The sequence below is a fragment of the Lathyrus oleraceus genome, chromosome 3 (assembly GCF_024323335.1).
Source record: "Lathyrus oleraceus cultivar Zhongwan6 chromosome 3, CAAS_Psat_ZW6_1.0, whole genome shotgun sequence".
NCBI classification, from domain to species: Eukaryota; Viridiplantae; Streptophyta; class Magnoliopsida; order Fabales; family Fabaceae; genus Lathyrus; species Lathyrus oleraceus.
In genome coordinates, this window is record NC_066581.1 from 234,048,705 (window position 1) to 234,061,492 (window position 12,788).

Consider the following 12,788-nt stretch of genomic DNA (forward strand, 5'->3'; position numbering starts at 1 on the left):
CACTGGGAAGCTCCATGAGTCTGGGAGTGTTTCTTCTTGTGTAATATCGGTGAGGGCGAGTTGAGTGCAGGGGTACTATTCTTCGAGCGCGAGCAATGGTTCCTGTTTACAAACAAGCACGTTAGTAATAGTCACCTGCAAAATAAAACACAAGTTATCATGATTAATGCATGTATGCAGTGTCTATCCATATGAAGGACACTTTGTCTCTCGACCCTGGCATCATCGAGACAAATAATAAGCCGGCATTAACATTCTGATTAGCAGTGTTTGATTTTGTTGTGCAGATCGGAGATATGTGATTTAGCAAGAATACCCCCAACCATGTGTGTGCTTGTGTAAGTGCATACGGTAAAGCAAATAAAGCTTGTCAACCAATCACTGAATAGAAACCATCATATAGCAAAAGTGCACAATCAGTGCAATAGTCATACATCAACCAGATAAGGTCAGATACAATCCTCAAGAATAGGAAAGAAGTACAGACAAGTGAATTCCGTCAACAAGCCTGACGGTAATTCACAACGAAAGAAAGATCTAACTGGATGAGGGTCCCGCAGATGGCCCTATCTCGCCCTCCATCCTCGCGAACTCTGCGGCGAACCCGAGCTCTATGTTCTCCTGCTGTAGTCTTCCAACTTCCTTCTGATGAATCTTCATCTGTCTGAAGTAGTGGTCTCTCTCTGCCATGTAATGATCTCTCTCGGCCCTGATCTTTGCTTTCTCCGCCTCCCACTCTGCAGCGAGGACTCTGGCTCTCTCATCCCTCTGATCCCTGACTAGGATTTGCCTCCTCTTCTCATCTTCTATCACCTTTGATGCTCTGAACAGCTTCTCCTTAGTGATATCATGCTCCTTTGCTGAAGATGCCAAAGCCTGACTAACCTTCCCATAGTAGGCTGTATCCATCTCAAATCGCTTGGTCTCCAAAGCATGCCGCTTATCCTGATCTTCCATCTTTGCTTTGAGCTCCTGATTAGCTCTCTGAACCCGAGCGACACTCATCTCCAATTCCGTCTTCTCTGCAAGTAGCTGATCTCGTTCCCGCTTCACCTCTAAGAACTCATCCATGCTGACAGAAGAACTTGGACCCTCAATCCTAGGACACACTGAGTCACCTCCAGGGAACGGTAGAAATGTAGACTCAATCCTCTTCCGCAACCAATCCTCAAATAGTGGAAAATACCGGCAGTTGACTTTGCCATAAGGAACCTTACCCCTCCTCTGGATATCTCGCCATTCGTCCAATACCTGCCTCAACTTGGTCTGGTTACCATCAATCGGGAAATAGAAGGACTCCTGAATCTCTCGCCCGAGAGGAGGACCCTCTATAGCAAACCCCATCTGTCTCCGGAGAAGCATCGGGTTGTAATTAATGCAACCCTGAACTCCCACCAAAGGCACATTAGGTAAACTCCCACAACTACATATGAAGTCCTGACCAGCTAAACCATTATGAGTCCAAGCAATGTCATCAGCCCGCAGACCCATCAATCGGAAGGACCACTTGACACTAGGGTCAATCTGAACAAACGCACCTCGGGAAGGCAAATACCCCATGAACCATCTAAAGAGCAACTGAGAGCAGCATCTAACCAGACCACCTCGCCTCTTCTCATTCCTGTTATGCACTGAGTAGTAGACATCTCCAATCAGGGTAGGAATAGGGTTTCTCTGCATAAACAATCTGATAGCATTATGGTCCACAAAATTCTTCTGGTTAGGAAACAGAACAATCCCATAAATGCTCACAGCAATCAGAGCACAAACCGTCTTCCAGTTACCCGCAGCAGCATGTTCCTTGGCATTAGCCTCCAAGAAACTCAAATGAAATCCAGGTAACTTTCCCTTCTCCTTCCAACCTTCCTTGACCATTTCCGGACTCAAATAAAGAGCACGTGAAATCCCAAGGACATCCGGCTCCGCCCTAGTGACATGGAAAGGAATCTGATCACGGATCTGAATACCCAGGATGCTGACATAATCCTCCATCAGAGGTCCCAACAGATAGTCTGGAAAAACGAAACACCTCAACCCAGGGTCATAGAACTGAAGAAGAGTGTGGATGGCGCTCCTGTCGCAGTCAGTGAGTCTGAAAACCATCTTCAGAATACCGCCGTATGACTCTCTAAACATTCCCACATGGTCAGGAGTAATCAATGCTATCATATCCTTGAGCACACCAATCTCTGGATCAAAGAAACTGTAGGCAACATTGTCTTTCAAACCGGTCCTCATATTTGAACAGAAATCTCTCAACCAGAATCTCGATCAAAAGTGTCCCTGCATATGGGTAAACATGGGTTAGATGCAATTAATGCAAAATGTAATGATGCTGATGAATGAATGCAATGCGTTGCCATCCTCCAAGCCATCTGATCATTTGCACTGAATCTGGGCTCTGAACTGATCATAACCATCTGAGGAATGTACAATCCCAATTCTGACCCACGGGTTCCGAAATAAACGGAAGACAGATACATCATCATCACCATCATCACCAAACCATATCCGAGTAGACACATCACCCTTATCTGAATCGGCCCGGGGAACCCGAAATAAACGGATCCCCACTGATAAAATATCTCGGCCCGGGGAATCCGAAATAAACGGATCCCCACTGATAAGTCACGGACAACACTCCGGCGTCACAGCAATAAATGACCATAAATCCGACTTATAATTATGTCTCTGAATCACAGATCAAAAGTCACCATCTGGAGGCTATCTGAACAAACATCTGACAGAACAACCCTCCCCTCACAGGTAAATTCTAATCAAGTCATCCTAAGGCGGATAATGGTCTCGACAATCGGGCGGAGATACTCAATGGGTTTGCCCTTTCGGGTGTGCCATTGTAGCTCTCTTAAAATCGTCTAAACCAAAGATCCGGGAATGATCGGTCACCAGAGTCAACAACTCAAATGGAGTGACTCAAACAAAGCGGAATATCCACAGAGATGAGCACTATCAAGTGAGCCTCGTCCGGCTTGTGGCACATCACGCCGCCAGGCACATGTTGACTTAACATGAAAGAGGCAACGTGAGACCACACTAGTCCTAGGTGTATACTCGGGCCTGGGTTTTAGCCCCACTCAGAACACCCACCCCAAACAACAGAACCACCTGCAGAGGGCGGCAACAACATGATAGTATGATGCATGCAGACATTAATGCAAATATAGATACACACTGGTTAGAATAATAAACGCAATAATCAACACATACAAGCAACCTAAACCAATCCTAGAACGCTAGGAAGGACTCGCTTAGGGACGATGGACCAGCATAGGTCAACATGTCTGTTAGTCCCCAGCAGAGTCGCCAGCTGTCGCATCCTGCGAAAAATCAACCGGCGAGCTAAAAATAAAACACACAGAGCCGCCACTAAACGTTATTTATCCCAAGATAGGGAAAGGAAACGCTCAGAGAAACCTGGAAAGACATGGTCTCGCGACCAGAGAGAAAAGGTTCGGGAGTCGGTTACGCGAGGGGAAGGTATTAGCACCCCTCACGTCCTAGGTACTCCTAGGGATCCACGCTCTAGAAAGATAAGGTTGCTATAAACGTACATCACACACATACACAGGGAACGCAGGTGGGGTTAAGAAGAAAGGGCTCGATAAGGCATCGCACCTTATGCCTACATATCTTGTCTGGAACAAGAATCAGAGCCACTGTAGTTCGGCTTACGCACGCCAAACAACACAAAACAATCATACAAAGGGGGTGGCAAACATGGAGCCCGACAACCACTGGATGGAATTACGTCGGCATCCGAACCAAAATATGTACAAAACGGCAAACGTGGAGCCCGACTGCCAATCACTGGGCTTACGTCGGCATCCGAGCCAAAACACACAATCAGATAACAAGTTAACGCACGCAAAAAAGAAAAAGGTTGCCCGGAGTGGTCTCGCACGACCACCTGCCTACATACCTCGTCTGGCACGAGGATCAGGGCGATGTAGTTCCCCTGAAAGGGACTAAATTGCTAACCAGAAACCGGGGAAAGATACACAACTAGGGAGCTGAGACTCGAGCCTAATGTTGTCATGCATCGTTAACCCTAAGTTCGGTTTTCTATCCTACTTGCATAAGCAAACTAACCTAACCAGGAAAGAAGCTAGCACACAAGCATACAATCATATATCATCAAATGAGAACAGGTATCCCAAACAAGCATGTCAATCAGATATCCACATAACACGCACTATAGCCAAACGAGGGGCTCAATCAATCAGGTTTGACCGCCGAAGCGAGTCGTCTGTACAGGCTGGTTTTGCTCTTAACCTTGCCATTACGAGGCTAAGGTGAAGCAGATGAAAGGATGAAGTGAGGATCAGACCTCACGGCTCTTATCCCTAACCAGGGAGAGCTGACAAATGAGCATGGGTCCAGAATAGGGGAACCCTTCTATACTCGATGACTCTGACACAATGTGCACTGCACAGATCTTGGGGTTTTGATCTCAATGCTACAACCATGTAATGGGAGCAAGGAGAAGACTCAACTGAATAGTGGGGGACAGGTTGCTTGCCCCTACCTTCCACCAATTGCCTTACTTGAAGGGCTTTTCCTGCTTGGCTTAAAAATAAACATACACAAGCATTGCCTCTTAAGGAGGACTTCAGACATTTATTTGCCCGGCCCGGTAACAGCCGGGTCTCCAGACTACATGAAGTCAAGAAGACCTACCTCAATGCAAGTTGCTTAAGCAACGCAAAGCAAAAGTTCGCAAGGAATTGAGCAACTAAAGGTACCTTTCTTGCGATGCGATGCGGATTCGGCGCGATTGAACTTCGATCTCGCGCGAACAGATGCAGCGATTAGTTGTAGGAGGTGCGTGGAGTCTTCGATTCAGCTCGAAGTCGCTTGGATTATCAAGAATTCGTGAAGCCGGTATGGAAGAACCTTCTTTCTACGGTTGCGAAATCTTGCGTATTGAGCTTCGAATCCTGCAAACAGAAACTCCAAAACAAGTATAATTGACAAATCCACCAAGAATTCGCATCAAGCTTCAAGGATCGTCGATGAATTGGTGAAAAAGGTCCTTGACCGAGAAAAATGTGAGAGAGCTTGAGAGCTTTTTGCTTTTTTCTGTTAGATGGAAATTGAGATTGTGAAGTTTGGGATCGTGAGAGAAAATGATTAGCTGTTGTGATTTTCTGTTAGCTTCCCAAAAACGAGTGTGAAGAATTTTTTTTTGGAATTGTGATTGTGAAGAAGGGGTTGTCAAAAAAATGTGACTGTGAGAGAATCGGTCTTCTGTTATGCAGTGAAAATGTGGTTGTGTAGAAGTTTCTCAAAATTGTGATTAGCAGAAAAAGATTATCCAAATTCTGTTAGAGTTTTGTTTTTATATGCAGTGCTTAATCTAAACTTAATTACAATTAAGCAAGAGAAATGATTAGTGGAAATTGGTTTATGTGCAATTTGGAGTTAAGCTCTTCAATGCTTAGAAGCAAATTCAGCAGAAAATTAACACTTGAAACAAGTCCAAAATATCCATTGGAAGCTAATAGCATTGGCCTTTTTTCCAAATTCTCCATATTTCCAAAATTGGACCATTTTGCCCCTCTCCTTAAATTGATTCACTTCAAAAATGGCATTTTGCATGGAGCCTTTTCCAAAAAATCCAATTATGCAACTTTGAAGTACACATTAAATGGAGTTTGTGCATATAAAGAACTTGCATTTTGGATAAACCACGTGGTAGTTATGCCCTCCTGATTACGGGTCTTTTCTGAAATTCACTGAGCCATATCTTGCAAACCGTACATTGGATTTTCAAGTTCTTGGACTTTTTGGAAAGGTGAGAACAAGATCTACATCTGTCATGTTGAACAATTTTTCATTTGAAGCTTCCTTAGACTTCTGTTTTTGAGGTCAAAAACTTTCCATTTTTGGAAACTTCAGTTACAAGTCACTTGCTATTTTTGGCAGTGTTTGTCCTGACCTGATTTTCTTCAATTTTAAGCTTTGAGATGTCATTTAACACTTGTTCCAACATGAATGAAGTGTGTCTAACTCATTTCCACCTCCAAATTCACCAGATCATGTACAGTTGACCACAGTTGACTTTTCATCTGATAGATGAATTTGGCAATGCATAGATCAATTTAAGCTCCAATCTTCAACTGAAATGGCTCAAGGGTGAAACCCTAGCCTCAATAATCACCATATAACCAAATAATGAACCCCAGAATCATCAGAAACCCCATCTCCTGATCCAGCCCTGATTGGCCCAATGCAACTGATTAGGGTTGACCAGTGGTCAAAACCCTAATCTCAAGGAATCTTCTTCAATCTTCTGATGACATCCAACCATGGTGATGATGATGTATCATTGCAATCAAGATGAAGACCAATATCCTTTGAGAATCATAAAACCCTAATTCACAGCCCAATCCTCAGATGGCCATGATCAGTCAGTAACCTAGGCTTACACTTGACTTCCTCATCTTCTGATCAAGACTTGGGAGGATAGCTTGCATAATGTAACCACATGATATACAACATGAAATGCCTAAAGTCCTAAAATGATATGCAAATATGTTAATGGCTAATCCCAAGAGAGGAGGGCAAATTTTGAGGTGTTACAGTACGGGGTATGCTCTTGGTATTATGGTTGGATGTATGACATGTTAAGGTTGTATGTTTGTCTGTTTGTGGAACGGAAAGCTTGACGGATAGGGGTTAGATGTTGAGGCGTCTAGTGTGTAAGTTTGTTGGCGTGGGTCGTATAAGTTACACACTAGACGCTAACAAGCTTGGTACATATATGTTGTTAGGGGTTAGATGTTAAGGCGACTGGTGTGTAAGTTTGTTGGCGTGGGTCGTATAGGTACATATCCTCGGTGATGAACTCAAAACCAACCGATATGTACCAAGCCATATAAGTACGACTTGGTTTTTCTTCATTTGACATCACTGCGTCAGTTAAGATATGGTTATGGCGGTGCTTCCATTTGCGACACTCAGATCTAGCAAAGTTTTGCCACGGATTGAAGTTCCATTGGTCGTTAACTTTGCGCATATGTCATTCTCCTTAGTTTGCTGGGGGATCCGGGATGTGTTGAAGCATACCAAACTGCAATTTCACACGATCACTGTTGTGCATCTCCACAGTTGTGAATCTTATGATCGGTGTGCATGCAACCCATATGGTTGCGTCTTCTTCGTTGATTTCATGGTCATGATCCAAATTTAGGTATGGATGCCAAATGAACTGAAATATGAGCGTAAGTTAGATTATAAACTTAGTAGAAGAAATTAACAAATTATTACGGAATAATTAGGTTATTATCCATACATTTGTCGGTCGAAGGTGATCCAAGAGATTGCGATACTAAGTAATACAGTGTCTAGGACATCTGTTATAACTCATACCACATGCCGACCATCTGCACCATAAAGGTAAAAATATTAATTAGAGATACTAATCGGTAAAGTAAGTAAATATATACCATTTTAAACAACTTACTTTTGTGCATATGGGAATGTGAAAAGGTTGTTGTTGACGGGCGCTAGGGACGGTACTCTTGACCAACCCCATGCTTGGAGCAAAACAACATATCCATAAAAGGTAGATGTGTCTTTGTGATTGCATGTGGTAGCCAAATGAATTGGCGCCCATGTGCATTTTTTACATGGTGTCGCCATTCATTTTGGCGCCTCCCTAGGCTCATGCATGACACACATAGCTCTGCATGCTTGGTTATGAGGTATGCATGCATGCAAGACATGGTGTCACCAAATGGAATGACGCCCATGTGCAAGGATTACAAGGAGCCACCGATTCATTTGGAGCTAGGGCTTGATGTGTGACACGTGGCTTTCCTCTCTCTTGCATGCTGAACACATCACTTCCGTCTAGCTTGCATGTTTGACACATCACTTCAGACTATATTGCATGTTAGACACGTCACTTCGGACTTGCTTGTATGTTAGACAAAGCACTTACCCATTAAAGTGTCTTACTATCAACATCCAACAATCAACACACATTCATCTGCAGCAAGAAATTAATTTTCATCTGCACCATAAACATTACAATGTCATCTTCATCGAAATATAGTGTCAATGTTCACTACAATGGTGAGACATACGAGTCTGAGTTATACGAGTTTTGTTTTCGAAACACTGATACCATTCGACTTACGATCAAGAGAAATGCAAATTTCTTGCATTTGAAGGGCATTTGACAGAGGTTGTCGATGGAACCACATGACAACAAATCTTGTGGAATGCATGAACGGCGTATTCAAAGGCATTAGAAATCTGCCAATAAACCGCCTTGGTCAGATCAACCTATTATAGGTTGGCATCTACCTTCGCAACCAGAGGTGAAAGAAGTGTGGTGCTAATGTCTGGAAAAATATTCAGTGAGTGTTGCATAAAAGTGATGAAAGAGGAGAGCATCAAAGTTAGCACACACGCGGTAACAGTCTTTGACCATCATAGGAAAAAATTTAGCGTGCTGGAAACAATGGACCACAATGAGGGGAGACCAAATTTAGCATATACTATTAAACTAAACATAAGTTGGTACGACTGTGGAAAATTCCAGGTCGTCTGCATTCCTTGCTCCCATGTCATTGCAGCATGCGCACATACTCGTCAGGACGCTTACAACCATCTATCTGATGTTTACAAGGCCATCACTGTCATGAATGTCTATAACAAAAGCTTATTGATGCTACCAATGGAGGAATATTGGCCTCCATATGAAGGTGACATAGTTTGACATAACGACGAGATGCGTAGAAAAAAAAAAGACGGCCAAACAGCACACGTATCAGAACAGAAATGGATATGACAAATAAAATGATAAGACTATGTAGTATCTATCGTCAACCAGGAGACAATAAGAACAACTGTCCCAATCGAGGAGCGTCATCTGAGTCATAATCTTTTTGTAACATTGGATTTTTGTAACCTTCAATTTTTATATATCATTAAGTTTTTGTTACAACGAGGTTCATAACAAACATCACTACAACACAAGCAAACTAAAAATAGAATATTTCTAACTGATTACAACAATCAAAGTGATGTCATCTCGTCCAAACATCATTTCCCTAGCATCCTTATCAGTTTTCATTCGCACCCAACCAAAGATATTATCGAGACTCTCAATACTTCTAATTTTTCCCCTTCTGGTATTTTCCCATCTAACCGACGAACCAGCTCCCTCTTCAGTTGATCGAAAGTAGTGATGTTCTAGAAGAGCATCAACATCTGAGGTTTGTCTCTCGAATAAATAATATTTCCATAGCAGCGACGAATAACAAACATGATTGCAAAATGATGAAATGAGATGTGGAAAAATGATTCACACAAATCCTCTATTTATAACAAAAAAAATTGCAAAATACACTAAGGTTCCAATCCAATTGGCGCCTCCTTTCAAACCATACACATGGGTGCCAATTGAATTGGCTACACCATATGTCCTAGCCAATCCAATTGGCGCCTCCACTCTAATTTTAAGAGGAGACGCCAATTGGATTGGCGCCTCCTCCTAAAAATGGGGTAGTTTGAGATTTTTTTTTAAATCAGGGTTATTTGGGGATTTTTTTTAATTAGGGGTATTTTGATAAAAAAAATCGAAAATTTGATTAAAAGAGGAGGGTAAAGAGAAATTTTACAAATTATTTTATTTTTGTTGATTATTTATAGTTTTGATTTTAGAGCTAAGATTGTGGTTGTCATGATTACTAGTCAAAATGATTATGCTTGTTAGTTGGAAAATCTTTTTATTGAATATGATTTACTACTATTGATACTTTCTACTTCTATAAACATGTTTTATTTTTATGGAAGATTACAAGCATGTTTTTTTATGGATAATTATAAATCAAATTTGAGAGCTATATTGTGTTTGTTTTGAGGAATTGGTGATTAATAAGCTCTTGAAAAGTGGGATATAATTATGTGTAACTTATATGTTATAAGTTAATGTTGTAGCAAATTATGTTGAAGTTGAAGAGTTAGTATGGTTATCGAAATATGTTAGTTTGTTGTTTAAGCTAGCATGTCGAATTTGATCAATTTGTTGTATCAATTATTTAGTATGTTAGTTGGAAGATAGAATCTAGTTTTTTTATAAATACCATGTTAGTCATCACTTCTCATCGATCTAATAATCATAATCGGAGGGAAAGAGTGGTGTGGTTGAGATTCAATTGTAAAAATTATTCTCTAATGTGTAATTGGATCAAGAATCTAGTTTTAAACCACTTTGAATTGTATTTCTCATTTCTTCTCTCTTTTCCTTTACTTTGTGGTTTTCTTGTTAAGCAAGAAACTGATCATACTTTGTTTTCTAGGCATCACTTTCACAAAAAATTGGTGCGATGAGCATGAAGGTGAAGATGTCGTCAACAAAGTATGAGTTTGAGAAATTCACTGGTGTGAATACTTTTGGTTTGTGGTGCTTGAAGATACAAGTCTTACTGATTCAATAGTGTTTATTAGAAGCATTGAAAGGATCGGAGAAGATGGATATTACCCTAAAAGAGAAGGAGAAGACAACGATGATCGAGAAATTCCATAGTGCAACCATCTTGAGCCTTGATGATAAGGTTCTTAGGTAGGTTTCAAAGAAGAAAATTGATGCGTTAGAAAACTTGATGCGGTGTTCGCAAGTGTACGAACGCGTCAGAGTAATATAAAAGATTATCGAACCACAGAGACCAAGTGTCAATCTATCGTTATCTATTGTTATGGTGTTTATCAAAGGCAATTAAAATAGGTGTTTTTGTAGTGTGCAATTGAAAAGTAAAGTTTTAAAATAAATTTAATTAATAAAGACAGGGTCGAATGTAATTCACATAATTAAATAATAATCCAAGTACTTGCTAATAGAACTACTTATGGGCAATGTTTACTATTTTGAAAAGAACTAATTTAACAGGAACTGTCGCTTTCGCGTATTTAGAACCGAGTTGTACTCCCTAATCAAACCCTCTTATTGTCACTTATAAAAAGGCGCGCATTGCGTTAGAGTAGTAAACCTATTTTTAAGAAATATAGTATCTTGACTAAGTTGAAAAGTATTATAACCTGGATTTCTTAACCAAAAGAGGTTCTTACGAACCAGACTCTAAACTTATAAATGCGTCTGAAAATAGTTTTAAAATCTCTTTTCTTCTTGATGTTAAAAACTCCTAATGAACTAAACAAAGCGCTTTCGCTGTTTTTGAAATAGTTAAAAACAATTAAGTTTATAAAGACGTTGGACGGCTTTCGATCTTACCCAACGGAATTGAAGTGCGGGAAAACTTAATTTGAAAGTTAAAATAGCCCTTAAGTGTTTCTACAAACATTTGTACGGATTACTGGTTTAATTACGATCCTTACATTCTAGCCTTATAAATTTAGCTAGACATGGTAAAGTAAAAGTGCATTAAAATAAATAAAAGTAGTGCGAGTGCGGAAAGTAAATAATTTAAAGCGAGTGCGGGAAATAAATGAAAGTAGTGCGGGTGCGGAAAATAAATAATTTAAAGCGAGTGCGGGAAATAAATAAAGTAAAAGCGAGTGCGGGAAATAAATAAAGTAAAAGCGAGTGCGGGAAATAAATAATTTAAAGCGAGTGCGGGAAATAAATAAAGTAAAGGCGAGTGCGGGAAATAAATAAAGTAAAGACGAGTAATAAAAACCTGCTCCAATCGGAGGGCTGAGTAAATTGCAATGGGAAAAGAAAATGGCGGCAGGATTAACTTCCTTCCAAAGTGCTCCAAACTCGAGTACAAACTCTATCACAGACTTAATTACATAATTGTGGTAACACTCCAATGTGAAGCGATTACCACTTTATAAAACTGAATATATGCCTAAGTGAAACAAAATTGCTTCTGATTTCGCCTTGTTCCAACGTTCGGATCTTCGTCTGCTCTAAGTTTGGGTGATTGTAAAACTGAATTCGCGTTTCTATTTATAGGCAAATAAAAAAGGTGGAATTGACTTGGATGCCCTTCAACTTGAAAATAGAGGAAATTGTTTTCCTCTTGTGGCGCCCGCCACAAGGTCATGGCGCCCGCCACAAGGCCATGGCGCCCGCCACAAGCACAAAGTGGGGCGCCTTAGTGGAAGTGGTGGGAAAACGTGGGAGTTGATGGAAGTTTGAATTGGACACGTCATGGTTTGGACTGTGGCGCCCGCCATTGGGTAGGCCATAAGAGCAAAATGCTGATTTTTAGGGTTTTTGGCTCTTTTTCGCTCCTTTTCTCGATCGGGGCTCCTATTAAGGTAAAAACCTGAAAACAAAGGAAAACACAGTAATAACACAACAAAACGATAATAAAATAACTAGAATGCATGTGAAATCGGAGTCAAAAATACGTAAATTTTAGTGTGATCAAACTCTCCCACACTTAAACCTTTGCTTGTCCTCAAGCAAAACATTGAAAAGCTCATAAAAGAAAATTTTGTGTAAACGAGTGCTTCAGGAAAAAATTCTAAGTTCAAGTCGGGATGCAGTGATAGGTACTAACTGAGTGAACTAAGGGTATCATGATGACACTAATCCGCAAATACGGACATAAACTTCATTCCTATATTAACCAACCCATATTATCCCACAATACCTAGGTCTGCTTCTTCATCTCTTTTGTGTCCGTTTCATTCAGGCGCAATCACATTAAGCCCGTTATCCGTACATACTTCATAGTAGAATGGCCTGTTAGTGATTATGATCAGAGCATGGGATTTCTGGCACATAAATATGTGTAAATCCTTTTATTGGACCCAACTGTAGTTGTGGGGGATCGGATCGTAAT

At 40.8% G+C, this 12,788-nt stretch overlaps 1 protein-coding gene across 1 annotated transcript; it reads right to left on the minus strand.

Annotated features, from left to right (window-relative positions):
- Window positions 1-537: 537 nt before the first annotated feature.
- Window positions 538-4,767, minus strand: LOC127126537 (uncharacterized). The gene is made up of 2 exons (XM_051055479.1): window positions 4,699-4,767; window positions 538-2,283 (listed from the first exon to the last, which is right to left on the minus strand). The coding sequence occupies exon 2, from the start codon at window positions 2,236-2,238 to the stop codon at window positions 538-540; it is 1,701 nt and encodes a 566-aa protein (XP_050911436.1). The 5' UTR covers window positions 2,239-2,283; window positions 4,699-4,767.
- Window positions 4,768-12,788: the final 8,021 nt, after the last annotated feature.